Source organism: Abramis brama, assembly GCF_963993115.1.
Source record: "Abramis brama genome assembly, chromosome: 13".
Lineage (NCBI taxonomy): Eukaryota > Metazoa > Chordata > Actinopteri > Cypriniformes > Leuciscidae > Abramis > Abramis brama.
The window spans coordinates 7846734-7874617 of record NC_139975.1 but is presented as its reverse complement, the minus strand read 5'-3'; the positions used below and the strand labels follow the sequence as shown (position 1 = coordinate 7874617).

At 36.5% G+C, this 27884-nt stretch overlaps 2 protein-coding genes across 2 annotated transcripts in view; one reads left to right on the top strand and one right to left on the bottom strand.

Annotated features, from left to right (window-relative positions):
* Positions 1-1280: 1280 nt before the first annotated feature.
* Positions 1281-4526, top strand: LOC311094352 (putative monooxygenase p33MONOX). The gene is made up of 4 exons (XM_084132281.1): positions 1281-1495; positions 2062-2163; positions 2292-2472; positions 3124-4526. The coding sequence occupies exons 3-4, from the start codon at positions 2361-2363 to the stop codon at positions 3327-3329; spliced, it is 318 nt and encodes a 105-aa protein (XP_083988407.1). The 5' UTR covers positions 1281-1495; positions 2062-2163; positions 2292-2360; the 3' UTR covers positions 3330-4526.
* Positions 4527-4530: 4 nt separating this feature from the next.
* col23a1a (collagen type XXIII alpha 1 chain a) overlaps positions 4531-27884 on the bottom strand; it is a 130334-nt gene continuing 106980 nt past the window's right edge. Inside the window, exons 10-31 of the mRNA XM_084132282.1 lie at positions 27090-27206; positions 22245-22271; positions 22114-22140; positions 18659-18712; positions 18200-18262; positions 18021-18065; positions 15224-15301; positions 14957-14980; positions 13959-14012; positions 13747-13791; positions 13489-13569; positions 13354-13407; positions 13184-13249; positions 12818-12844; positions 12574-12633; positions 12228-12299; positions 11931-11957; positions 11636-11689; positions 11411-11497; positions 11025-11093; positions 9038-9076; positions 4531-6329 (exon numbers count right to left, since the gene is read on the bottom strand). Coding sequence (XP_083988408.1) covers positions 6279-6329; positions 9038-9076; positions 11025-11093; positions 11411-11497; positions 11636-11689; positions 11931-11957; positions 12228-12299; positions 12574-12633; positions 12818-12844; positions 13184-13249; positions 13354-13407; positions 13489-13569; positions 13747-13791; positions 13959-14012; positions 14957-14980; positions 15224-15301; positions 18021-18065; positions 18200-18262; positions 18659-18712; positions 22114-22140; positions 22245-22271; positions 27090-27206 — 1221 coding nt within the window. The 3' untranslated portion in view covers positions 4531-6278. The remainder of the gene's footprint in view (positions 6330-9037; positions 9077-11024; positions 11094-11410; positions 11498-11635; positions 11690-11930; positions 11958-12227; positions 12300-12573; positions 12634-12817; positions 12845-13183; positions 13250-13353; positions 13408-13488; positions 13570-13746; positions 13792-13958; positions 14013-14956; positions 14981-15223; positions 15302-18020; positions 18066-18199; positions 18263-18658; positions 18713-22113; positions 22141-22244; positions 22272-27089; positions 27207-27884) is intronic.

Genomic DNA, 27884 nt, shown 5'->3' with positions numbered 1-27884 from the left:
TGACATGAGGGCCAAATGTTCTAAAGGTAAAATGCTTTTAGATTGGCCTAAACATGTTTTTATTTCAATCTAGTGTTTTGCACATATTTCTGTGATGGGTGTAGGTTTAGAGGTAGGGGTTGGGTTAGGCCATAGAAAATATTATTAACCTGATATAAAAACAATGAAAGTCTATGCAATGTCCTCACTAATATAGTGAAACAAACTTGTATACACACACACATATTGTGTTTTTGTGTTTAATGGGGACATTGACATTCCATAGATTTTTTTACTGTGCAAACTGTATATTCTATCCCATAACCCTAAACCTATACCGATCACAGAAAACTTTCTTTTTTACATAAAAATGAAATGCATTTTTACATAAATAAATAAATAAACATAGGCCTAACTTAGAATAATTTATAAGCTATTTTCTTCATAGGGACCAAAAATGTCACCACAAAGACAAGGATTTTGGTTATTGCCAACTCAGTGGGGACATTTTGCCCATAATACATAGGATATACCTGAACCACAGACAAACTTGTTGTTCACCATGTAGACTCTCCACAGGTGTAATGATTTCAAAAACCTCATTTAGTATGATTTATAAGCTGTTTTCTTCTTGGGGCCCGGTTAAACATTCCTACAATGTCAAAAATGTCAGGTTTTACTTTGTAGGGCCATTTGTAACACGCATGTTAGATTTGTTTGATATGAGCTTGGTGCATCACAACAGTATGGAAGTTTGTTTCCGCCACGGAATAAAAAACGCAGAAGGTAATTGTGACTTTTTATCTCACAATTCTGCCTCAGAATTAAAGTCAGAATTGTGAGATATATTTGGGAAAAAAGGTCAGAATTTCGAATATAAAGTCGCAAAAGTCACAGTTAGCCTGCCTTTTTACTTTTATTCACTGGCGGAAACAAGCTTTCATACTAGGCTAATGCTGAGTAACCTTTTTTCTTATTTTCACACTAGACATGTAAATATAAACTGGGATGTGTTGTTGAAGCCTCAGAAGAAAAAAACAAAGAAATATCATCAAACTGTTGTTACATCAAATATATATATATATATATATATATATATATATATATATATATATATATGATGTAACAACAGTTTTGTTGTTATATTATTTCTTTTTTCTGAGGCTTCAACACACCCCAGTTTATATTTACATGAATATATATATAACAAACAGTTGTTGCGGTTTCATTGGGTTGTGCTGGAGGTGTGTCTGAAGTGAACGCCCTCATCTTACGCCTGCAGGGGACTTTTATTCTGAAACATTGAACTTCCTGTCCTTCATTTTGGCTGTACGCGTTGTTCTTGTTCTCTGTTGGACATCTCTGCGCTATCTTGAAAAATCCTATTTAAACGACGTTTTTTCGGTGTTATCTCGACTTCATCAGCATATCAAGAACAAATATTTAATTTAATAACCATGGACCAAATGGAAGACCCCGCTGGATCAGATAATAAACGAGCTATAGAGCGGAAAAGGTGGGTACTTCTATGTTGTAAACAACGGCCTGTTTACCAGCGCTCGGAAGCTTCTAGTGTTTGGATTACAGCAATTTATACACTACAGAAGCGAGATTAAAATCAGTATGTCACATATTATGGCAAGAGAGCTGGATTAACGTCAAGTATATGATATTTATTATGTTACTATCAGCTGTTTAATGCTAACTTAACACTTGAGCTATTGTGAACAGTTAGGTGATATCATTAGACTGGTGTACAGCACATCATTTGAGGTCTTCAATATTTATGTTTAATGTTAATGCTGATTATTTTTTAAGCTCTGTGGGTGGTGATGGTTTACTGTCTGTTAAAAGTTTCTGTTCAGTTCAGATTTTTTTGTTGAGATAACAAACTTTTATCATGTTTTGTCAAGTAGTGCTAACTTAGATGATTAGACATGTGTCCGGTTGTTTTGCAATGCTGCTATTTATAGTACTATAATAATAGACTATGATACACATTTCCAATGGGAGTGAACTGCATTTTTGTGACGAAGTTACCACTGGTTACATACTAAACTGTTATTTTCTTTATTTTTATAGGAGTTGAAGATGCTAAGCGAGGACTTCAGAGAGGACAAGCTTTCAACATCAGCACCGTCCATCACTTTTTCCCTCCACCCATACCCTAAACATCACGCACAGGTGGAAACCGTTTCACAGACATGTTTTGTGGTTTATAGACTGTTTAAATAAATAATTGGATTTGTAAAGTAGCCTACTATCGAATAAACTACCATGTACTGATTTATATGTATTTTTTCTCCCGACAGGCACTGGTTTAGCCAGAGTCCTCACCCCTAATACTGTCTGACTCCAGCAGTCTGATCACAAGCATTTCGATGGGTGGTAATGAAGGAGGAGGACGGGGAGGAGAGCGATGGAGCCTCTTCGGGGTGCGGCCCATCGTGCAGAAATCCCCCACTGACCCAGGATCAGAAACCAACACTCCTGGCAAGAACCTTTTATATGATTTGTTTGTTTTTTCCTTTATGCTTCCTTTATAAAATATTGAGCATGGATTTTGGTACCAAATTTTTAGGAATTCACAGTAGGACAAGAAGTGTGTGACTGTTAAGTGCCCCTATCATGCTTTTTTGTATATTACCTTTCATGCAGTGTGTAATATAGCTGTTTGTGAATGTTAAAGCTCTGCAAAGTTTCAAAGTTATTGTCTCCTAAAAGAAGAGCCGATTCTGAACTGCCTGAAACGAGTCGTCAGTAATTCCAATCTTACTTCTTGCTCGAACCTACATAGGTTTGAAACTAATTTGCATAATGCCTGCCTTCATTGGCTGCCTGCGAACCACGTCTACGTGTATTTTGTTTCCAAGACGTGCTGTAAGCGGCAGACCAATCACAACAGACTGGGTCAGCTGACCAATCAGAGCAGAGGAAGAGACTGAATCCTTTATTGAACCTTTTCAGACACTGTGAGAAAAGAGCTGATGCTGTAGTGTATATTATCAGAAAATTAGTGTTTTTTGAAATTGGATGCATTTAAACCTATCGTAGGAGATCTCTAGAACAAAATTAGGAATCTTTAATATAATATAGCATAATATGGGCACTTTAATGTAAATTGTTTTTTTTCTGTGACTACAGGGGGATTCACACTGCAGTCGTACTTTGGGGTTCAGAAGTCCAATACAATGGATGCCATAAAGACCCAGATAAACCTCACTGTTGAAGATCCTGCCAATTTCAATTCTCCCAAGATCGAGATGATGAGCGGCGAGGACGGAAAGAAAGCATCCTGTCACAGACTGAGACACCGAGACATGAACATTCTCACTCCCTCCGGCTTTTGAACTCCACGAGTCTTCAACTCTCTTAAGCTTCCTCGCCTTTTATATACACGTTACAGCACAAATTGACAGATCTGTCACTTGCCATTTTATGGCCTCTTGTGAATAACCATAACCACTCACAAACGTATCCGTTTCCCTATATCACTTTAATAGAATTTCCCTTTAAATTAGATAAGAGACAGAATTTCTTACATTAGTGCCAAGTATCACGGATAGTTGCTTTTTATTTGCATCCCCCGCCAAAATGTAACATTTTTTTCCTTCAACATTTTGAACGTTTTTTTTTTTTTTTAATTAGTGTATGCTATGACAGATTGCTTTTGATTGTTATGGTTTAAATTTACCACACTGGAATTGCAGTGAAAATATGCATAATTACCTAAATGCTTCTGTGTTTTTAGGAATGAGATGCATTCATGAGTCTATCTGTTGATAGTAAATCTGAATTTTGTGGACCATTTTGAAAAGCTCATGTGTATGTTAAGCCTGTTTCAACATCATCTTCCATTAGATTGATGGATTTCATCAGTGACAGCAGCACGTTGTAGTTCTAAAGCACATCGACAGCATAACATACTGTTGCATGCATCTGTTCATTGCCACTGCATAACATGCAAAAGTCAGGTTTGACAAAACAGTCAGGTATCCATCTTTCTACATAGTTGAAACATGTTTAAGCGCAATTTTTGTGACTTAATCAGATTACTAATTTATTTTATGAATCAATGACGAGATTTTGCTGTGATATTTTGTTATGTGTGGTGCCCCGTGTGCAATAAGCTACAGCATCGTTTATATCGGCATGCTGAAAGCACCTCATTCCTATCACTGGGTTTCGCATTGCACACAAGCCGTTTTTTCTTTCCGTATTGCACACTACAGCCGAGTACTGTTTTGAAGGTTTGCTGTATATGCTGAAGCTGGAATCATTTCACTGTTGCTGTTTTGTATATTTGTTGTGGAATTGCTTTGGCTTTACAATATTCCACTCTGTGCTCAACTTTACTTCTTGTAGGTTTTTTTTTTTTCCCATAGTGATGGAATCTTCAATTTTGTAAGACCGAAGTGGCTTTTGCATCTCAGGCCAAACTGTCTAACGCCAGTCACGTGTTGTGCATCACATATTACCTGTTCATAATGCTCAGTATGAGTATTTGATTCCTATAATAAAACATCGCTATCAAGCACAATGAACAATTTTGTGATATTTGATTTATTTTCCAATGAAAGAAACGCATGATTTCATGTGATACCACTAAAATAAGCAAAGTTTCTGCAATTCTTAATTACCTTGGCATTTAAAGTCAACGTGAATTTGCACCCTTATGTGACATATTTCCAAGTGAAAAGGAATATTCATGCAATCATGGAAAAAAGTAGGATGTGATTTCATACACCAGGAATTGATTGGACCGTGAAAAGAAACATTCAGAGCAGAATGTGGATTGTGGAGAACTGTTGAGATGCCACCAGCACCGGCTTTTTGACCAAGACCAAGGTCAGAGGACAGGCAAGTTGAGATTACTAGTAACAAACTTTAAATTCTATTTTATAAAACATCTTCAAAAGCAAATAAATGCATGTAATGGCTGTCAGGCAGCTGGTAAGGTTGTTTTCCTTACCCCACAACATCAACTATTAAATACAAATACTATTTCAGCAGCAAAATCTTCCAATACCTTCAAAATGAAACATTCTTTGCGTAAAAAAAAAAACCTAAAGAAAAACAAAAACGTAATAAAATCCTCTCAAAATATCCTCCCATTTTGTTTTGTTTCTAAAATGTCGCTATAATACTATTGGTCAAACAAGTTTATTTTTACAGTTATGTAAATCACAATATAGTTACTCAGAACATTTAGTCAGCCAATTGACACCAAATACAGGCTTCTAAAAATTCAAATCCATCATCTGTAACATATGAGTTAATGCATACAAGATCCTTTATATGAACTGACCACTGATTATTTGATTATTATCAATAAATATTCGAGAAAGCTTATGTAGAATGGTTGTAAAATCCCGAAAGAGGATACACCATAATGGAAATGTATGCTGAACATGCTTAAAAACGTCTTTAAAAACATCTCGTCTGGATGTCTTTGTGTTAAATCTCGGAAAACCAAAGAAACAAAATGAGATTGATAAAATGGAATCTCTAATGGTTTTCTTTGCTTCATGATATGAAAGATAATAAGGCAATACTTTGACAATTTTAAAAACAGCCTTAAACTTGAGTCCTCAAGATGGTTGCCATCTTCGAAAAGCATATCGATATATACCATAAATTACTATGAACAATAATATGGAATATGTATCAAAGATCATGACGTTAAAAACAACGGCAGGTAGTTACAGTTAAAATACAAAGCATTACAACAAATGTGAGCAACAAAACATAGATGCAGTAGTATTAAAGAAATAAAATAAAAAAACAGGTACAATATAACACACTATTCTCGCTCACTATGATGCTGTGTTGATTTAAAACAGATGAAGTATTTATTTTAATGAAAATGATTTTTGCATTAATATTTAATTGCTCACCATCCAAAAGTTAGTCTTTGGGCGTCAATTCCTGATGCTTTGTACTACAAAAAACCAAGCATAAAACAGTAACACATAAGAATGAAATCATTATAAATTACTGCTCATTAAAATTCTCAAAATAATGATCTGTTCTGTATCACCTCCATGCCAAAGCCTCTTATGTCAGGCTGCTGTTGCTGTCCTATGGAGCAACTGCATCCATGAGGCCAATCCCTGATCTCTAATCATCTCCAAGAGCTCAATTATGATCCTCCATGAAAAATATTGACCATAGCGAGGGCTGCTTGCACCCTCATTCGACCTGCACATTGAGGACAGTCAATATTAACCAACATTATTGAGATACCGTCACTTGAGGGACCGTAAAGTCATTGAAACTGCTCGGGTTCTTGAAGAACTTCAAGGCTGGGAGAGACGTTTCCTCTTGAGTTTCTGAAGCATTCCCTGCTCCTTTAAAAACAAAACGGGATGTGATGCAAAATTCTTTTTATCGGCACCAGTTGAGCGGGTCAGTCCAGCATGCCCATGCAACATTCCCCGAGCTCATTACAGGCAGCTGGAGGTGAAAAATGCTGTCATCTTATGCTCCAGGAATTAAAAAAATTATAACACAAACAATGCAAAAACAGCATTGACTATTTGGTCAAAAAAAAAAAAAAAGTTTATGAAAAAATAACACTGATGAGTGTTCATCGAAGTCTCTTGTCTTTATAAAATGTAAAAATATTTAAAAAGTGAAAAAGCTGTATGAAATTCCAATATATATCACATCAATATGTACAGACGACATGCCCCAGGTTACACATCACTGCAAAAGAACAACAAACAAATGATATTAGTCATGAGCAAAACCAAAATAAAATTAAAGCTGCAAGCAGCGATGAAAAGGGCCCTCGCACCCATGCCACCGCCACCGCCACCTGGCGCTTTTAGGAAAACAAAGTTTCATGAGTTTTCGAGCATGTTTAGGCCCTCTTAAAAACGATTCACTTTAGAGAAGAAGAAGAAGAAGAAGAAGAAGAATTAAAGCTGCAAGCAGCGATGAAAAGGGCCCTCGCACCCATGTCACCGCCACCCGGCGCCTTTAGGAAAACAGAGCACGGTGGGCAGTATGTAAATATAGGAGGACTATGTTAAAGTAATTTGTATTTACCACACTTCCTGCTACCAGCAGGTGGCGCTATTACTATATCCGAATATGAGGATGGTCATGTGTTCAGGACAGGACTCTTATCAAACGTGAAATTTGGGGCAGATTGGACATTGTATAGCTGAGTTACTGCAGGCTGTTTGTGGTTGCCTAGCAACATCGGAACTGCAAGCAACTTTAGAACTTATCTGTTGATGCATATATCACCCAAAGGCTGAAATTGGGTGTGCACATCTACATTTGTCAGGCCGCCTAGGACACGCCATTCGACGAAAAATCAAGATATTCGCAATTTAAAGGAGACATATCATGCTTTTAAATCGTTCCTTTTTACATATAAATCATACATTTGTAGTCTATATAAAGCGGAACTGCAATGCTTGGGGCTGAATTCCTCATTATTATAGCTCCACAGGCCCCTTTTCTACCCCCTTTCTGATGTGCGTCTGAGAGCAACTCGTTTTGGTGCGGTCTCTTTAAATACAATTGAGACACTTCATACCCCGCCCCCTCTCCAGGTTGTAGCGGTGACACTCAGTTCAACTCCACCCCGTTTGGCCATTTTTGTAGTTTGATAGCAGAAATACGATTATCTAGCGGCACAGAAACGTTTTATTCACACGTTATTAACAAAATGTCAACAACGGAAGACTTGTCCAGCCAGCCTTACATGTTCGAGCCAGAGCGAGATGAAAATGAAGACGACGAACCTGCAGAACAACGTCTTCATATGGATGTATCGCAATGGTGTGTTACTGTATTTACACATGAAACTTTGGTCTTCCGACCTTTTACCACCGTGTCGATTTATTTTGATTAATATGTGCGAGGGAAAGAGGGCAAGACAGCGTCTAGTTTGGAGACGGTGAAGTCTTGTTTACACTTTCGCCTGGCTCCGAAGAGAGAGAGTAAGCGCACGCGCGACCGGGTCTCTCTCTCTGCTCGTTCTTTCAGTTAGACATGCGCCCTGTCACAAGCGCAGCAGTTCATCTACATTAGACGGTGTAATGAAGCGTGTGGGTTACTACATCCAACAACCGAACATTTTAACTTACCCTCTCGTAACTTCTGCATCCTTTAGCTTGGACTACAAAATTGCAGCGAGAAATAAAAATGGCGGATTGCTCGAAGTGGTGGGCCGGAAGTCAATGTCCTTATTTGGCAGTTCCGCTGCAAAAACTGTGACGTAATAGTTCAAAAAACGTCATAGATAACAGAAAAATCGGAACAGGTTGAAAAATATGACCAAAACAGAATATAAAGATATCAACGAAGCACCTATAGAGAATAATTTCAACTTTTCTGTACTTCTAAACACTCCAAATATACAACAAAATGTATTTAAGGGCTAAAAAAGTGGATTTAGCATGATATGTCCCCTTTAACGTCTCAAAGGCATTAAGATTACACTCACTAAATTTGAAGAGGATCAGATCAAAACTGTAGGAGGAGTTCGTTAAAGTACAACGTCTGGAAATGGCAAAAACTGCACAAAATCGGAGAGGAAGTTCAAAATAGCTGACTTCCTGTTGTGTTTAGGGCTACGCTCCAAGAGGTAGGTATTGGGTCATTACATGTATGTACCGAATTTCACCTGTACGTGAAACGTAGAGCCGGGGCAATAATGTAGGGGGGCAATTGAGCCATTTTGCCCCACTCAATTCTGAAACCCATATCACACGTAAATTTTCACCACTTCTGAAGGGTGTGCAAAGTTTCATGAGTTTTTGAGCATGTTTAGGTCCTCAAAAAAGCGATTCACTTCGGAGAAGAAGAAGAAGAAGAATAAAAGGAGCAAAAACAATAGGGTCCTCTCACCATCGGTGCTCAGGCCCTAATAAGAATCTGAAAATGCAACATAAAACAGCTATGTGGCATTTATGTGGCATGTGTACTGAAGCACCCTGCAGTCAGGTAATTTTAAATAGGCAGTTGTTAATGTTAAAGTCACACGGTTATGGTATATTCAAGTGTCATAATGCATTCTTTTTTTTTACTTTTTACTGACCTTGTGCCAGCAACCTGGTATTGGAAGTCCATCAGGACCCTTGAAAAAAGAAGAAGAGTGTAAGAGCAGATAATCGATTTTCAATTGCAATTTTATTGAACAAATTAATGTGTTAAAATGGTAATAATAAATAAATGTTATATCTATATCTATCTATCTATCTATCTATCTATCTATATATATATATATATATATATATATATTTTTTTTTTTATATATATATATTTTTTATATATATATACAGTGCAATGCATAAGTGAATACACCCATGCTAAAGTTGACTAAAAAGAGGAATAAAAAATCATATTTTGGAAATTGAACTTAATGCCTTAATTTAAAAAATTAGGAAAAATCCAACCTTTAAGGACACCAATTTTCTTTGTGAATGAATAATGTATCGTAAATAAATAAATGTTCTTCCTTAAAATACATGGTGCATAAGTGAGTACACCCCTATGTTAAATTCCCATAGAGGCAGGCAGATTTTTATTTTTAAGTATTAAAAAAAAAAAATAATTAGGATACTATGCATCCTGATAAAGTTCCCTTGGCCTTTGGAATTAAAATAGCCCCACATCATCACATAGCCTTCACCATACCTAGAGATTGGCATGGGGTACTTTCCATAAGATCATCTCTCAATGCAAATCAAACTAGCTTTTAGGCTAACTGAAATAAAATCATGCCAATCTCTAGGTATGGTGAAGGCTATGTGATGATGTGGGGCTATTTTAATTCCAAAGGCCAAGGGAACTTTATCAGGATGCATAGTATCCTAAAAAAAAATATAAAAAAATACTTAAAAATAAAAATCTGCCTGCCTCTATGGGAATTTAACATAGGGGTGTACTCACTTATGCACCATGTATTTTAAGGAAGAACATTTATTTATTTACGATACATTATTCATTCACAAAGAAAATTGGTGTCCTTAAAGGTTGGATTTTTCCTAATTTTTTAAATTAAGGCATTAAGTTTTTTATTCCTCTTTTTAGTCAACTTTAGCATGGGTGTATTCACTTATGCATTGCACTGTATATATACTGTATATATATATATATATATATATATATAAAGATATATATTGCCATTTAAATTGGTATTATTGCCTGCAAACATACACTGCACACCTAATTCTAATCTTTTTTGATCAAAAATATATGCATACAATTGTATTCTATTTTGTAATAATGAATAGAATACATCAACCTAAAAACTCAAATTCAGCAAAGGATCACAACAACAACAAAAAAGAGATTTTTACATACATGCTTGCCAAACTCATCACAACAATGCTAAGGTGTTATGAAGCAAGTAACACTAATTAAATAATATCAGATCATTACATAATGCTTGATAAGTTACAATGTTTCTTGTGAATCTTAGTTAATATTTTTTTATGCATCAGCTTTGGATTTTATAACCCTTAAATACAAAGTTTGGGGTTGGGAAGATTTCAATGTTTTTAAAAGAACGCTGCATTTATTTGATTAAAAAAAAAACAGTAAAAATATCAACCGAAATATTATTACATTTTAAAAGAAATATATATAATTTATTCTTCTGATGAAAAGCTGAATTTTCAGCATCATTACTCCAGTCTTCAGTGTCACGTGATCCTTCAGAAATCATTCTAATATGCTGATTTGCTGCTCAATAAATATTATTATCAATGTTGAAAACAGTTGTTCTGCTTAATATTTTTCTGGAAACTGTGATACGTTTTTTTTCAGGATTCTTTGATGAATAGAAATCTTTTGTAGCATTATAAATCACTTCACTGTCACTTTTGATCAATTTAATGCAGCCTTGCCGAATAAAAGTATCAATTTCTTTCAAAAAAAATAAAAATAATTGTTCTGACCCCAAACTTTTGAACTGTTTATGTAGGTGACAGATAGTTTAAAAGGAGTAGTTAAAAAGGAAAAAGGAAGTGTCAGAAACAGGGCAGAGAGAGAGAGAGAGAGAGCAGGCAGATATACTGTACCAGTGGGCAGGGGGCCTCAGGGGCCGGCTGCCCCATTTCCACCGCCTCTTTTTTACATCCATCACCTCCCTGTCAGCGAGAGCATACATACAGAATATACACTCCCATAATGACTAAAAACAAACAACACACACACACTCACTCTGGAGAGCCCAATCAAAGAGAAACTGAAACAGAACAGCAGTCTATAGAAACATACAGAAGGAAGGTGAGGAAATGTGGAAAAAGGAAAAAAGATGTTTGTGATATTTCTGTGTGCCCAGATGGGCACAACATCGTCCTTCCTGACAGAATTACCCAGCATGTTTTTTCACCTGATTTTCAGCAGTATGAATCTGTAATACATCAACACATATAAACATTTCAAAAGTAGCTACAGCACGCACCACGGGACAGGGCTGGTCCAGACCCGGCGGTCCCTGTTCGCCTTTCTTTCCCTTGAGCCCTCTCTTTCCAACAGGACCGCGATCTCCCTGCGAACAGGACCAACCAACGGAATGAATTCAACAAGATCACTTGAAGTAAAGCACTATGTACAGTCAGTACGGCATTGTTTTATTGAACATCTGTGACAGTTTCATTGACTCTCTGAGGTAAATATGATACAGCACCTGCTCTCCTCTCTCCCCACGCTCACCCCTGTCTCCTTTAAGGCCAGGAAAACCCTGCAATACAAGAATAGCAAAACTTACATCAAGAGATTCACCAGCCTTAAGATAGATAGATAGATAGATAGATAGATAGATAGATAGATAGATAGATAGATAGATAGATAGATAGATAGATAGATAGATAGATAGATAGATAGATAGATAGATAGATAGATAGATAGATAGACAGACAGACAGACAGACAGACAGACAGACAGACAGACAGACAGACAGACAGATAGATAGTGCTGCTTACATCTAATCCAGGTTCCCCTGGTTTTCCCTGTGAAAGAAAATAAAATATAATTTAAGATACATTTAATACCAATACAAGTACCTGTCATATTACTTTACAATTAGGTTTAGGCATTACATTTCACATCCATCAAATCAAATAAAAATGTATTTATGAATTATTTTAAAAACCAGAAAGTGCAATAAAAAAATAAAAAAATATATTAATTTAGAGAAGGAGATGAAAGAAATAAAATCGTTAGCACAAATACATTTGTTCAAACCTGATGGCCATTACAAATAGTGATTAGTTGTTTACCTTTTCACCCTTTGTGCCGGGTAGACCAACTAATCCTGTTGCTCCCGGGGGCCCTTGAGGACCCTGAAGGCCCTATAAAACATAACAATAAGTATAAACCATCGGATATGTTATGGTTATAGCTTACAGATATTATAAACATGGATAACTTCATAAGAGAGTAAATAAAAGTCGGGCTTCCAAGGAATCAATTTATTGGACTGTACAACGTTTTCTGGATGTGCGCATACTACTACCATGGATAACTTCATACTCATAACATCCACAGGCCAATCGTACATCTATGTGAATATGGCTTTTGCTTTTAAATCCAGGACTAGTGCATTATGGGATTAGATGATCTCACTTGTATTCCTGAAGCACCGTTTTCTCCCTTCTCTCCTTTAATACTCTCCCCTGGATCACCCTGTGAGAGATTCAATACAGCGTTTAAGACTTCACTGGGTATCTCCAGATATTTATTATGGAGTTCAAAGTAGTTAAGTTTGGTTTATGATGCGTTTCATGTCAAAGTAAAAAGTTGGATAAATCACTCAATTTAGGAATCCATATAAATGAATAGATTTTGTTTTAAGAATATAAACACCTACTTTGGTGCCTGGCATGCCACGATGACCCTAAAACACACATAATAACGGTCACAAATTCTGAATCATGTTATTATATCACTCTTAAAATCATGATCTTGCAGATGGCATTTAAACTCCATCAAAGCAAAAAAATAAAAAAATAAAAAGAGAGAGAGAACATATTGTTAGGCTAAGTACAGTTTGGTTACATATGTTAATGTGATACAGATAAAAATCAAAGGATAAATAGCATGAGACATGATACATCAAAATTACTCCATTTTATGGCAGTCACTTGTAAAATTGTCAACAGTCATCATACTTGTTCTCAGATGTCATCAAATTAACTGAAAGTAAAATATCATATAAGTCTAAAATGTGTCTCACCATGTAGCCAGGCTGTCCTGGTGGACCTGGAGGCCCTGGTGGTCCTGGCTGTGAAATCATCTGAACCTGTAGATAGTCATAAACACACAGCTGAAGATGACTGTACTCCTGACACTAATAATAAGAATATTAATGAACGAGTCAATAAATATGGGTGAAGTTGTACTAACCAGATTGTCTTCTAGTATAGAGTCTCCTTTCTCTCCTTTCTGCCCATCCACTCCCTTTAACACATTTTATTAATATCAATAAAATGATACAAAAAATGAATGAGAATATTTAGAAGGAGAAAAATGTATACATACAGAGGGACCAGACAGGCCCATTTCTCCTTTCTCCCCCCTCTCTCCAATTTCACCAGGCTCTCCAGTGTCTCCCTTATCACCCTGATGATCAAATGAATCCAAAGATTGATGTGTAATTCATTTGCATGAACCTCAGAGATCTAAATTAGTCATTAACATTTAATGAACTCAATTCTTGTCCTTGTAAAACTATGGTTATAAAAATTATGTATATTTTAAGAAGTGATATTCTTCTAAATGGGTTGAACGAATTATCACCTTTTCGCCATCAACCCCAGCAGGCCCAGGTAAGCCGAGTTCACCCTGTTTGGATGAATGAAACATACTTAGAGAAGATCAGAATTGATATTTCTCATTATGCTATTAATTAGTGAATAGCTTACATCGTCTCTGACAATCACACGTTTCAACCGAGCCACTCGGTAAGAGTTAACACTGTGGAAATTGATAAAAATGTGAATGAAATTCACCTTTGGACCTTCTTTTCCTGGTTGTCCTGGGGGTCCAGGAGGGCCAGGTGGTCCCTATTTGGGAAGCAAACGAAACAGAAAGAATTAAAGCTTATAAAAATGGTCTTTTTGAAAAACCCACTTACGCATTTTGAGAACCACAAACCTCTGATAGACCTCATTTTACGACTGCTATAAAACAGGGAAATGTTGTTCCAATATAACTCTTAATGTGTAATCAACCATGTGGGATCTGAAACTTTCGGAGTATGAAAACAACATCCCTTAACAATGTTGGTGGCATTCTTTGATAGAAATATTGCTATTCTTTAGTCTGATACAAACCATAATCATTGGCTGATCTTTTTAATTTCCTTGACACCATATTTCAATGTATCAGTACAATGAGCTGGCAAGGTTTGTGGTTCGATAAACATTTCAGACTGATTACACTGTTGATAGAGATGACCACAAAGCCTTGCAAATGTCAAAAATAACAAATTTCCTAATTTTTCCTCCCATTTCCCAATTGCTGTGTGACAAAACACAGACTTTCAAAGAAGGGCATCATCCAGAACATTTAAACAGACATTATAATTAATGTAACCACAAGAACCATTCATTAAACAGCCCATATACACATTCTCAGAACAAGAATATGCACAACAACATTTGCCACTAATTGCATCTAATTTCACAAATCTGTCTTTGGTATGTTACAAGAAGCATAGCATAGTAAAGTAAAATTATTTGAACAATTATTTTAAATCTTTCTGTATTGTCTTACAACATAATGTTGCATGCACGCTACAGACTGATAATAATAATAGTAGTTATATTAATAATATATAATACAAAAAAAAAATACATTATTTAAATAGTGTTTAATTTGGCAACTGCAACAAAAAAAAATTCATATTCACACGCAGATACAGTGAGTATTTGTTAAGGATAAGGATCAGGCTGCATATTTAACCAAAAAAAAGCAGGAATGGCAACCCATGCTATATTTCAGTTACCGAGACACTGATGGTTTTGATGGCCTGCCAGAAAAAAAAAAATCAACTAATGTCAGACCTCAGATTTCAGAACACATATGGCATTTGGTATTAATACAACCATGAATTTATAGTCATCTGTGGTTTACATAGTTGCATTACAGGAAGTCTAACCAGTAACATCGAATTGACATTAATTCAGATGGACAACTGGCAAAAAAGAACAGATTTATAAGTTGTTGAGAAGATTTTTTTTTAGCAATTACCATTAATAAAATCACAACTCACCTGAAAGGCATCTAAGAGTTTGCCATTAAAGTCAATGATGTCACCAGATGCTGATGTGCCTTTCTCACCGGTGAGGCCCTGTCGGGATGAAAAAACACGTTACACAACTGACCACACAAATCTGCAAGTATTCTCAGATGTGGAGAGGTGTTTCTCTGGTTTTGTTGTGTAATTCTAATGTATTAAAAATGACAACGTCCTCATTGTACAACATCACCACTGGTATTCATGAACAACAGGAGAACTGATTTCTTTCTGACATTATGTTTTAATGTTATTCAAAGTACATTACGATAAATTGATTTATGTTTTATGTGTCAGAACATCCATTAAGGGAACACAAGTGAGACATGTATTTATGCTCCCTGGTTTGCACGGTGCATTGTGGGACTTTTTAAGGAACGAACTTTTCAGTGCACTGGAAAGATTTTGCGCCTGAGACAGCCCTTAAAATGGCAGACTCCCTGAACAGTGTCCTGACTACTGAACTAGGGAGCTGATTGAGACACACCCATGGTCAAGAAGACGATCTGCTGAAGTTCAAACTGAGCATCAGAATGGGGAAGAATGTAATTTAAGTGACTTTGAAAGTGGCATGGCTGTTGGTGCCAGACGGGCTGGTATGAGTATTTCAGAAACTGCTGATCCATTGGGATTCTCACACACAACCATCTCTAGGGTTTACAGAGAATGGTCTGAAAAAGAGAAAATATCCAGTGAGCGGCAGTTCTGTGGGTGAAAATGCTTTGTTGGTGCCAGAGATCAGAGGAGAATGGCCAGACTGGTTCGAGCTGATTCAAAGGCAACAGTAACTCAAATAACCACTCGTTACAACCGAGGTCTGCAGAAGAGCATCTCTGAATGCTCAACATGTCAAACCTTGAAGCAGATGAACAACAGCAGCAGAAGAACACACTGTCAGCTGAGAACAGGAAACTAAGGCTACAATTCGCACGGCCTTACCAAAATTGGAATATAGAAGATTGGAAAAACATTGCCTGGTCTGATGAGTCTCCCACGACACACCTCCCAGGAAATGGTCCTCGAGAGAATTGTCACTTTTGCATCAATTGCGACATCGCTTTTTTCGTCGCGATGCACGAGTCAGCGCCAGAGAAAAAGACTGAGCCAACCATCGCCCGAGCCCGAGCGCCACAGTGAGTCTGACCAGGTGTGTGAGCCGGCAACATCATGCGCTGTGGGAGTACTTGTGGAGTTTGAGGGAATGGGGGAAGACCCCACCCACACTCCCACCACTGAGGAGTGAGAGACCTTCAGCTACACTTCGTCCCTCAACCCTTTCGGCTCTGTCTGGCTCTGTTGGGCTCCGCCTTCCCTCTGGCTCCGCCTGGGTCCTCAGACCCACCGGCTCCACCTCAGTCCTCTGGCTCCACCTCAGTCCTCTGGCTCCATCTCAGTCCTCAGACCCACCGGCTCCACCTCAGTCCTCTGGCTCCACCTCAGTCCTCAGACCCACCGGCTCCACCTCAATCCTCTGGCTCCACCTCAGTCCTCAGACCCACCGGCTCCACCTCAGTCCTCTGGCTCCACCTCAGTCCTCAGACCCACCGGCTCCACCTCAGTCCTCTGGCTCCACCTCAGTCCTCAGACCCACTGGCTCCACCTCAGTCCTCTGGCTCCACCTCAGTCCTCAGACCCACCGGCTCCACCTCAGTCCTCTGGCTCCACCTCAGTCCTCAGACCCACCGGCTCCACCTCAGACGTCTCTACTAGTTACTGGTTAGTTTCCTTGATTGTTAATCAGTGACACCTGTCTCCGTTCAGTTTAATTACCTTCTCCATGTATTTAGCCTTGTGCTTCCTTACGCCGCCTTCACACTGGCAGTTGAAATCAGCTCCGATACGGCTACGAAACGACCGGAAGTCATTCATTTTCCTATGGAGATTCGCAGACCGCATGCGAATGGGTCCGAAGCGGGTCCAAACGAGTGCGGTGCGAAAAAAATCGTGTCCGTTGGTCATCCGGATGCGTTCAAAAAATTTAACTCTTGCGAAAAGCTACGGACGGTTCCTATCCGACAATTCCAGCGGAAGTTAGCGTTGCTATATCAAACCTGAATTCTTAACTTTTAATAAAATAAATAATGATTTTATAACGATAAGTTGTCATGTCATTTTTTTTATTTTCATGATTTTCTAACGTTATTAGGGCAGTTAATACAATTAAAAGCCCTATATACTGTACCACTATATCACATTTAACTGACCTGACATGTCAACGTCCTGGGGAACTTTCCTCCACGCAGCAGCCTCAACAGAGAGATCATACAGAATTGTACATTCTGACACTGACAAAATCAACCGTTAATCTCTCCGCCTTTTTTGTTCTACTCGCTTCCGAAGCTTTTCAGCGGTGTAGTACAACGTCCGCTGGGGGCGTATTGCGTATTACGGAGCTGATTTCAACTGCCAGTGTGAAGGCGGCGTTAGTTCCTTTGTCCGATATCGTCTTTATTTAACGTGGTTGTGTTATGTATTCTCCTGCAATCTCCTGAGTGTTCCCTGTTTATTTTATTAATAACTGTTTTTGTTTTCTATCTCGTCGTGCGCTTCTTTACAGCATTTTACAGCTTTTTTTGCATTTATGCAATAGAATAATCATTTTGGTTCTCCCCGAAGAACCTTTTAGTCAACATTTCTTGATTTGTTTTTTACTGTGAAGAACATTTAAATAATCTAAAGAACTTTTTTCCACTATAAATAATCTTTTGTGCAATGAAAAGTTTCCATGGCTGTTAAAGGTTCTTCATGGAACCATAGATACATCATTCCTCACCATTTCGCCCTGGGGTCCTTGTTCTCCAACATCTCCTTTATCTCCCTGAGAAATACAACGCCCAAATCAAACCAACACAATCAATCACACTTATATTACCCATTTACTCTAAGTCCTGTCTTTGTAGGAATCACTGTAAATAATTATATAAAACAGAAATAGCTTCACCCAGCGCTCACCTTCAAGCCTGGCAGACCATCGGTTCCTCTGTCACCCTGAGGGCCTGGCTCTCCCTGCTCGCCCTGCCAAGCGTATAAAGAGCATTTAAATTAATATAGAACAGATCGCGGAGAATGAGATTGCAGCAAAAGACGCTTGAACAGAGCAGTCGGATCCATATGAAGTCCATTACACTATGAAATCATTCTTATTACGCTGCTAATGATTAAGTAATAAGAGGCTATGGTCAAATTGAGCATATGATCAAACCCAAAGAATATGCTGCATGGGAGGATTGAAAGAAACAAAATGAAAGAGTGCATAACAGAAGATAAATACACAAATGAATGGATACAAAAATATTATTGAAGTCTCATTTAAATACCATAATGGACGAAAAGGACCTTGAAAACAGTATGTTTTTGGATCATGATTATGAACTTTTCAATATTCAGGTGTCAAAAAAACAAGAATCTGACCTTTGACCCTGGGGGTCCCTGTGGTCCTGGGTAACCCTGATCACCAACTTCACCCTGTAAAACAGTTAGGAAAATGTCCAAAAATGCAAGGATGAAGACACAAACACTTAATATCATACGTCACTGCTTTCAAAATGTGTCAACACCACTGATCTATGACTGGATTGGATTGACAACATTGACCTAAAATCACCTGCTTAGCAGGGTATCAGCTGCACATAAATAGTTTTAAGATATACGCATGTACATTAATTGATACTTTGAACGTTATCTGTAATATTTATGGTCTTTCTCGGCAGGATAAGCGATAAAGAAATTGTTAAGATGCTGGGTGTGTCTTCTACACACTGCCGACACAGGTAACTGAACTAACACAAAATAGATGTTTTTATGTACGTAATTATGCAGGAAATATTAGGCATGAACATTTATCTTGGATTATATGCAGAAATTGATTCGAATATACAGTAAATATTACATACAATCCCCTATTATTATTTTGCACTATATTATATAAAAAAGGTTCCATGCATCATCTTGCTCAGAGCAACAGCATAAATGCTTGGAAATAAAGCTTGATGTCTTTAAATCCATACGCAGTCAGCTTCATTTCTCTGAATAAGTTGTGAAGCGTGTATATTATTTCCTCATGTCTTTTTGTTGACAAACATCCACTTCAGACTCTTGGAGATCTTGTAAACCATTAAAAAGCCACAGGTCAGCTCAAATTATATGACGGTTTGCATATGAATTAAGTGTTATTTGTATCATTTAACCAACGTTTAAGTGGTTATCTTTACTGCTTCGAAATACATGCTGTTAATGAAAACACTGTTGAATCATTTACAGTTACGGTACGAATAAAAACAGCATTATATAACACAATATAATTACATAGCCACAGTGAATAATGATGAACTAAGTTGTATGCGCATGCCTTACAAAGCATAAATCTGTATTCAGATTTCAGAAGAATCATTTTGACATTTGTAATACAGTACAAATGGTGAGGTGTCTCATCAGTTGATATTTGTTATTTATGTTATTTAAACAAATAACCATTAAAATGTTTAGGATGTTTGGGTTGTAAGAATGTACAGGGAGACTTCAGATATAAAAACACTGACTCGTTAGGTAATGTTTTCTCATTAAAATCAGATGATTTCCTAATAATTCAATAGAATGTCAGGGAATACTGGGGAATACCAATATGGCAGCGCGGTGACTTCACTTTTTATGACGTCATGAGCAATCCAGTCATTTAAATAGATCAGTGGTCAAAACCCAATTAATGATTTAATGCAAGTTCATGTTACATTTATGCATTTGGCAGACGCTTTTATCCAAAGCGACTTGCATTGCATTTCAAGGTACACATTTACATTCTTATCAATTCTTGCTTTCCCTGGGAATCGAACCCATGACCTTGGCGTTGCAAGCGCCAACACTCAACATTTTAGAGAAATTTTAAGAGAATATGGCTTAACAAGTTCTAGCTAACTACCTGAATAACAGCGCATCCCGTTTACAGACATTTGAAGACATTTAACACAAAAATCCATCTTAAATTTGCGATGTAATATAAGTCGCGACATATCTTTTTCTGTATTATGACGTTCATCCAAGTGTTGTCCAGTGTTGGGTAAGTTACTCTAAAAAAGAAAATCTTTAGCAGTGTAATTAGATTACTGTACTAATTACTTTCTCTAAAAAGTATTGCATTACTTATTACTAATTACTTTCTAAATGCCATTTCAACCTCGACCAGTTGCACAATACACGGATAGACATAAAACTGCTCATTCCTTCTTTACATTAGGTGTCTTTAACTACTATGTACTAACATTTAAATTAATAATTTGATGCAATACACACTTATTATTGTGTAATGTACTGTACATACATACTTTTAAAAATACCTGCATGCACTGTAAAAAATTAAACCATGATTTTTACGGTAAAAAAACGGCAGCTGTGGTTGCCAGTACTTTACCGTCAAAAATACGGTATCAACGTTATTGGTTTTACAGACTTAACTTAAAATTTACAGTAATAAACCGTAATTCATTATCTGACATAATGTGAATTTAACGTCCTATTGAAGTGTTAATATCTGTTTTGTACCATTGTAATACACTGATAACCAACAATCACAGCAGTGATGAGAGTCACATGATCAATCAAAGCTCATCACAAGCAGCTCTTCCACAAGAAATGTAATACTACTATAATAGAAGCTGCACAGTGTCATTCACACAAACATTAAACACCATCATGGTAACACACATGAAATTTTAAAAATGCAATAAACATTAATTTAACAACATTAAATGTAACATAAAACCCTAATGTACATAACTGATTAGAACAAACTAAGAAAACTATGAAGAAACTTTTAACAAAAATAGATCAAATGTGAAGTGTCACGCAGGGAATTGTGGGAATGTCAATTTACGGTTTTTCACTGTAAATTATACAATGAGTTGTTCTTTTTCACTTTCAAAAACTGTAAATTTAACGGTATTTTACAGTAAAATTACATTAAATGTAGATCTATCACAAAAATTATTTTTTTATTTTAATTCTATCATTAAAATTAGATCTATCACAGTTATTTACCGTATATAGTACGGAAACTTTCTGTTAACCAATTTACAGTCTTTTACCGTTAAAATCACGATATTTTTTTACAGTGTGTAATTACAGCTGTAATTAATTTCTGTAATTACATCAAGAAGATGCATTTAGAACATTTTCTAATTAGAAAATTCCATTTCATGCCATCTTTATAGTCAAGATGAAAAGCAAGTTTTACCCTATTTACTTTCTTAACGTCTTAAGGTCTTATTGGGAACACTGCATAATTTCACATGATTCCAAAGAAAGATCTTGGTCTTGGTACTAATGTTTCGATGTAAAAGCTTGCTTCAGCTCTGAAACAACTTTCCTTTTCGGTTGACGTCACCCTTATTTCATGTTTCACTTAGAAATAAATCAAATTACTTAAGTAAAAAGGGTTGCGAACACTATTTCATGCTGACTTTATGTACAACAGGCCCTTGAGAATTCAACACTGCTAAGAACATACTCGCATGTATGTTTCTCATCTTAGCCTCTCACTCACAAACATGCACATGTACTAAAACTAAACTGCTATTACACATTAAAAGTCTTTCTAGTGAAACAGGCAGAAAATAATTCAAGACATCATACAGATGTCAGTGCAGCCAGACGTCAGTGTGTTTAAGGACAGCTGAAGTCAGCAAGCACTTACCAGCACAAAGGACAAAACACTCAAACATGCTGTTCAAATTTATGCCGAGAGGAAAGAATTTAGTCTTTCATAAAATTGAGAAAGCAAGACATTTACCTAAAAAACAAGAAACATCTTGATCATAAGGATGAGCATACACACACACACACACACACACTCACGGTTTGTGTTTTTATCTTACCGGTTTTCCTGGTAAACCTCTTTGTCCCTGCAGAGAGAGAAAACATGTTTGAAAGAAAGTAACATACAATTATATAATGTAAGCCATGAAGACCATGGCCATGATGATCATAAACAGCGCTGCACGCTCACCTCTATTCCATCTTGTCCAGGAGCACCCTAGAGAGACAGAGAAGTATTTAAGAGTTACTTTAATACACCAAACTTTTAAGATGTACCGTCCACAAACTTACAGTCAGTGTTTGATTGATGCCAGAGCTCTTGTTTTGAAGGAGACCAGCGCTATAGAACCAAAGTCATATGTGCCAGTCCTAAAGTGCATCATTATTACATTAAATGGCTTGATTGGGTTAGTGGTATGAGTTTCACATTAAATATCAAGTTAAGTCAAGTCAAATTTATCTGTATGCGCTTTTCACATATTGTAAGATATTTATAATATCTTAATATTTTCATGTCTCAGTCACAGATTAGAGCTGGGGAATAATATAGTTTACATTTTGTGGCAATACAAGCAATCAAGCAGTTGAGATATGCTATATAGTATAATACGCATGTATACTATATGTATGCGAATAATGTTGGACATTATACATATAATTATATATACAACTTTATAAAGTGCCGAGCGATAATAGTTACATTTTGTGACGAGATATGCCTGGTTTCACATCTCAGGATGGTATACATATTCTTTTTAATAAACCAAACAAAATTATGTCATTTAGTATCAGAAGAGAGGCCGCTTTTGATTGCATTTTATTTAGTAATAGTTTTAAAAATGTTGGTCACGAAGTTAATTTTCACTGGTTTTTTTTTTCTTAAAGGGAAAGTTCACCCCAAAAAAATAAAATAATTGTCAACACTTACCCTCAAGTTGTTCTAAACCTTTATGAGTTGACGGTCTTCTGTTGACGGTTAATTAAACAGTGTTTAACTTCAGTAACTAAGTTGACTTTCATAGTAAGGAAAAAAAAGTTAAGTCAATGGCTAACGTCAACTGTTTGGTTACCAACATTCTTGAAAATATCTTCTTTTTTGTTCAGCAGAAGAAAGAAACTATGACAGTAAATGATGACAAAATGTAAATTTTTGTGTGAACTATCCCTTTAATATGGTGTCTGTGTAGAGACTGGTGTGTCTGTCATTTAACCACTAGGGGGCAGTGATATAAAGCTTTATTTTAGTTGAACGTTTACCATCAGATTTTGGGCACCAATAGCAAACACCTTCTCATTACTGATACAAGGTTATCATATGTTTATTCTCCTTTTATAATTAAAATCAAGGTGTGTGCGTGTTTGTCATATACACATTGAGAAAGAGCGTAGCCTACATAGCATGCATCTTGTGGAGGATGCCCTGGGTGTATGTAGGATTACAACTCCTTAGGATGTCAATTAAGCAATGTTTTTCATTTTGTAATTGATATTCTTATCCTCATTCTGGACCTAAATTATCTACAGAGTGATCGAAGACATGGCGCCCATACATACAGTTGCATACACACAAACAATCATGTCAAATGTAGTAATTTATGTCAAGCAGACTTCAAAGCTGGTATTCAGCCACAACACAGAGAGACATCATTTTCTGTTCCCTGTCAAAAATGAGCAAAACCAGAGGAAGCGCTTGGGAAAATCAGAAGCCCTGTGCTGTTCGCTTTCCCCGTCCTTCCTTCAAGCTGCGCTTCTTAACAAGGCGGTTTTGCAAGCGAAAAACATAACAATGGAAGATAACTAGCTGGTAAGATGTCAAGGAAACATCTGTGACCAACATGGTGGAGAATTTCATAGATCTCAGCTTTCATAAAATGTTTCTTTACACCAGAACAGAACATGTCTTCTTGTTTTATCCACAGAACTCTTAAAGCTCTACTTCTGCCAGCACAGATACACACTCTCTTTGTGTTTATATGCATTCACTGTATACTATGTTTTGAGACTCATCAAATTATATCAGAATTGTGTTACTCCAGTGCATGAAGGGGGGGGTAAAATAGGTGTTGGGACTTCACTTTTTTATGTATATTAGGTGACTAACAGTAAACTTAACAGTTTACCTATTTTGACACTTTTTTTCCACTGTGTGATTCTTAAAGACTGGCCAATATATCGTATTACAATATAACATACAGTATAATAATATTATATTACACAGTATATTATTAATATATTTATATTAAATATTATAAATATATTTATTTAAATATAATCTGACTTACAAATATATACATTACATTTGACATATACACTGACATATTTTGGGATATATCATTAAAAAGTTTGGGGTTGGAAAGATTTTTTTATTTTTACTTATGCTCACCAATATTGCATTTATTTTATCAGAAATATTAATATTGTGAAATATTATAACAATTTAAAATAACTTTTTTCTGTTTTAATATATTTTAAAATGTCATTTATTCTTGTGATGTTATGTGATGTTATAATTATTCCATCCTTGCTAAAAAAAAAAATATATAAATTTCTTTAAAAAAAAATCTCACTGACCCCAAACTTTTGTCTATATATAAACTATAGAGGCAGATGATTCAAGTAAATGACATCTCTCGCATGTTTGCCAAACCCCTAAATGCCATGTAAAATCGAGTAAAATGAGTCTGGTAATTTAAAATGTCAACCAGACAACCTCTTTATATCTGAATGAATGATTTTTGGCCAGAATAAGCTATAATATGCTGCTGATTTAGTGGTGAAAGTCAACATTTTGGCTTGTGAAACTAACAGTCAGAGTGAGAGGACAGACAGTCTTATCGAGCAGAAACAGAAGAGAATGTGTACTGACTCTCTCATAATCTGCCGCTACGCAAGAATAATTCCTGGTATTGAGAAAAGAACTGACAGGCTAGTGTGTCGGTGAGAACCAGCCCAGTTTGAGCTCTGGGATAAGAGTAAATATTCCATGAATGCTTGTCATGAATCATTCCAACTTCAGATCGAAATAATATCATTTCAAGTTCACGTTTAGTCCTAATAAAGCTACCTTTCCGATAAGACACTATAAAGGATGAACTTCATTTGAAGGGACCTAAGGCGAGAACTGTTCCTGATCCAGGACTTGCGCCATATCTCTTTCGGGACGTTCAGGAACAGCAGAGCTTGTCAAGAACACAGTGTGGCCGTGTCTTACCCAAACCAGATGAGTCTTGAGCCTTAAAATCTATATTTGGTTCAGCTTTAGTGCACTGGCATAGTGGTTTTCAAACGCCCCGTCGGGGGAATGATGAACTGGATTTGCCCCCTTCCCCTCTAACCTCTCTCTCTCTCCATCACCTCTCGCTGAACAAAACACAACCGTGAGATGAGAGGCCTGAGCGGAGCAATGCTAATGCCTTTAACCTTTAAAGTACAACCTGTAACTGTTGTAAACCACAGGCTTCTATAGTACAAAAACATCTTCAGATAATAAATCTAATTGTACAATCAGGGCCCCTCAGTAAACATCACTGTTCGGTGCCCCCTTGGTAGTTAGTGCCCTATGCCGTCTGTTTAAGCAGCTTGTTCAAATTACTAAAATGAGCTAAAGCAACACAATTCTTGACAAATTTGTCACAATCTAATTGAATTACGTTCAATCCATTTAACTGTCAAATTTAATTTAACTTAATATTTTTTGTTGGCACTAAATGAATAATTTTTGTTGACAACTAAGGCACCCTGACGTCTCAATCGTGAATAACAATTCGTGAATCAGTCTAGCCTATGGTGTACACAAATTTGGACACTAAGGACAGTAAGGACTCTGGCTCACTAAACATTATACAATATCACTACTGGTATTTATGAACAACAGCAGAACTGATATTTTTCACACATTAATTTTTTTAGGTAGCCTACATTATGATAAATACTTTGATTGTTACATACATGTAAACATGTTATATGTCTAACGCTTCAGTGCACTGGAAGGATTCTGCGATTGAGACAGCCTTTAAAATGGCCGACTTAACTGAGCTGAATCACTGTTTTCTCCAGAAGTCCTTTTTAGCTCAAGTGAACTTGTTTCATAATTGATGAACTTTACACAGTTATTGAACTGAGTCAACACTGAACTGACTTCAGCTGAACAATGACACTATTGTCTTTGTTTGCATAATCGATCCATATATTCCTGTTTATTGTGTTAAGTTAAATCGTGGCAACGAATTAAGAATTCGTTCCCACAACTTAATTCATTTCCTCGATTTAGTAAATCTTGGCTACGTTGTACTAATTAGTTCCCTTGTTTTGACTGAACTAAAACAAGGGAACAAATTATTACAACGTGGTCATGATTTAATAAAACGAGGGAATGAATTAGAAAGAAATTAGTAAAATATGCTGATATATTAGAAATTCATGGAAATGAATTGTTAATTTGTGGCCACGATATTTGATTTTAACGTGACGTAAAGCGGTGATATCCAAGTGGCTGAGTTGTTTACTTACTTTTTAATTAGTCTTCCCATTAATGCCATCATTGTCTTCATTAAGGCCGATTTGAGAACGCGCACGAAAACAAGAGGCGGGATTTATCGCACAAACCAATCACATCCAGTCATAACCGATCATATCCAATCATAGCGCGATGGAGGCATTGCCTCCTCACACGTGACTTTCCCCCATTCATTCTCAATTCCCCCCCACCAAACCCACCGCACGCTTTGGGGGGTCTGTTAAAAGTCAATTGGCTCAGGGGAGGCAAGAGAGACGCAAACTCCAGCTGGAACTTTCCTAGTATCGCTATTGGACACTGTTACTTTATAAAAACAAATGAATTTTACACTTTTTAATGTCACATTTCTGAGGCACCACTGCCTCCCTTGTCTCCTAGGAAGAAACGCCCCTGTTTTTCACGCATGTGCAGGGATCCGTAATATCATACTTAAAAAAATTGTATCCCTGATGTGCTTTAACCTCGGCAATTTACATTTGATGACCGCGTAAGCAAGTACAAATGATTGAAGCGTCTTACTGTATCTCCTGCTGGGCCACGGGGGCCGTCCTTCCCAGTGTTTCCTGGGGGCCCTCTTGCACCGGGTGCACCAGGAGGGCCTGGAGGTCCAGGTGGGCCAGCTTGTCCTTGATCACCCTGATGAAAACATACAGATATGTGATATACAGTACAATACATTTTTCAAGTAAGTCACAGGAAAAGAGACACACACATAAGCACAGACAACATTCTCTTGAATTATATATTTCGTTTTGTTTGTTTTTATGAAAAAGTGAATGGAAGAACTATGATGTTTCAAGTTTCATCAGTTGTTTATTGTATACAAGTCATTTGACTTCTGAATAAAGTATATATTTTATGAAAAAGTGAATGGAAGAACTATGATGTTTCAAGTTTCATCAGTTGTTTATTGTATACAAGTCATTTGACTTCTGAATAATAATAATAATAATAATACATAAATAAATATCAACAACAATTATTATTACAAATACAATTTCAGTTTTTTACTTTAAAAATTTCACGTTTAATTCAATGTGTTACTTGATTTTTAATTATTTGTGAAATTTACTACTTTCTTAGTCAAAATTGTTAATCCTAGACCAATTTTTTTCAGTGTATAATGGAACAATTTTGTCACTACAAGGTTTCCTTATGCTGTATATCTAAGGGGATGAATCTCAGGAAGAAATTTCTTTACAAGTGTATCTATCAGGACAATTATTTATTATTATTATTATTATTATTATTTTTGCATTGTGCCATTATTTTGCATTAAATTTCCTTATGCAAAATATAATTACTAATATTTTT